The sequence below is a fragment of the Pyxicephalus adspersus genome, chromosome 2 (assembly GCF_032062135.1).
Source record: "Pyxicephalus adspersus chromosome 2, UCB_Pads_2.0, whole genome shotgun sequence".
Classification (NCBI taxonomy): domain Eukaryota; kingdom Metazoa; phylum Chordata; class Amphibia; order Anura; family Pyxicephalidae; genus Pyxicephalus; species Pyxicephalus adspersus.
Window position 1 is genome coordinate 120,784,434 of NC_092859.1, and position 1,893 is coordinate 120,786,326.

The following is a 1,893-nucleotide window of genomic DNA, read 5'->3' on the forward strand; positions in this document are numbered from 1 at the left end:
AAACACCATATGGATACTTTTAATTCAACAGATCATTTCATACATGAAATAAAATAAATCTAGACAGTAAAAGATGCATAACTGTTTGCACAATGGTCTTTACTAAGAGATTCTACAAAGTTTAATAAATAAATTGTATTGCTGACACTGAAAATAGTACAATACATAAGGTGAGTAAGGAGCCACACAAGTTACAGTAATATCAATGAAGGGATTTGTTTATTACCATGTCCATAAATGTTTAGGAACAGCACAAAGGCTACACACTCTCATGTAAATAGGATTTAAATATTATATATTTTTTTCTTGATCACACACACTTTTCTTTTAAATATCTTCACTAAATATCTATAAAACATTGCCCTGTTGCTTCCTTTTAAAGGTGAAACACACACACTTTGCATTGTATCTTGTAGGGTCATCATGTCTGCTCTGAATGAACCTCTTACAGACTTATATTTTGTATGAAATTGATAGAAGTATTATTGGGCTATTTCAGAGTGTAGTGGAAGCATGTACATAGTAAGGCTATTTTCTGTTATAATTTACCACATCACCATTATCACATCAAAAGGCCAAAAGACCAATGAACAGTCACCTGGGCACTTAACTGAAACACATTTGGACTAATTCTGTGGGAATGGACATAATGGCACCTCTGATCAACTAAGTGTTGCCATATTCAGGTTTCTGACCATCCAGAAATTATGAAAATACATGCAGTTTTTTTAAGTATTTTTTGCAAGTGCCTGAATTGTTTATAGAAAATTTATGTGTTTTTTTTATTACTGGATCATTTCATTGTCAATTGAGGTTACTATTCTTGGGGCATACTAGAAATACTTTTGAAAAAGAGACTCTAAGCCCTGTCCAGAATGTTTCTATTAGCCTGAGATGGGTTCTGTGGAGAGAACTTAACTTATTGACTGAGATTATGTTAGCAGCAATAATAAGACTGCAAGAGGTCACATCTGATCTTCATGCATTAAAATATCTGTCTCTCAATGCTCTGTCGGGGATTAAAAACAAATATCACTGTGTTAATGTTTGCATTATGTCCTTCGCCAACATTGTTGCGATCACCATTTTTTCACTATTGATAGTCAGCATTGCAGAAGAAGCGTCTTTCAGGGTCAATGTCACCAGAACAAGTGTTCCACTGGTTACTGTCTTGGCTGCAAATCTAAAATAGGAAAACAATATAAATAATAGTTAATATTTATATGTTCATTTACATAAAAGTTTAAATGAAGGCTACATTGTGAGATATATAATGATCTCACAAGTGTTCATGCTCTCACAAGTGTTGATTGCCAATGCATGTGTGGGGTGGGTACCAAGTACTATTAGGTTTGTGTTATTAATCATGTTTATCTAGTCTCTCAACCATTACAATAATATACAATCATTTACTAAATGTACTTTACAACTAGTATTGCAAGTGTGTCATTTGCTCTTTTTATGCTCATTTTATCCTTTTTGTGTATATACATGCTTATTTAGGAAAGCAGACACCAATTGTCTTGACTGCCATTTCTGCATTCATAATAGATAATCATGATCGGATGGTTGCATCACTTATATTGTACAGGAGACTAGATGATGAAAACTGCTAGCATTGTGTAAAGCCCTCAATGTGTGTTCAAAGAGTGTTCAACCTGCAATATTATCAGGCACATGACATTATTTGGGTCTTTGAATGCCTTGCAAGCTCATTAAATCAGTTATAATTACAACTTGAGGTTCAGTTCACATTAAGAGCAATACACTTTGATCTAGTTAGAATACAGGATTGTTAACAAGGTCAGGATATGCTTTGTACATGTGCTGAGTGTGTTGATGTTTTATTGCTTACTCTCTGTGGTAGGTTGCGTTGGATGTTATCTATATACC

The 1,893-nt window shown here is 33.8% G+C and overlaps 1 protein-coding gene across 1 annotated transcript in view; it reads right to left on the bottom strand.

The window, feature by feature from the left end:
- Positions 1-202: 202 nt before the first annotated feature.
- The window catches only part of AP3B2 (adaptor related protein complex 3 subunit beta 2), a 42,760-nt gene continuing 41,069 nt past the window's right edge, over positions 203-1,893 (bottom strand). Inside the window, 1 exon segment of the mRNA XM_072402236.1 lies at positions 203-1,183. Within this exon segment, the coding sequence (XP_072258337.1) occupies positions 1,033-1,183 (151 nt within the window). The 3' untranslated portion in view covers positions 203-1,032.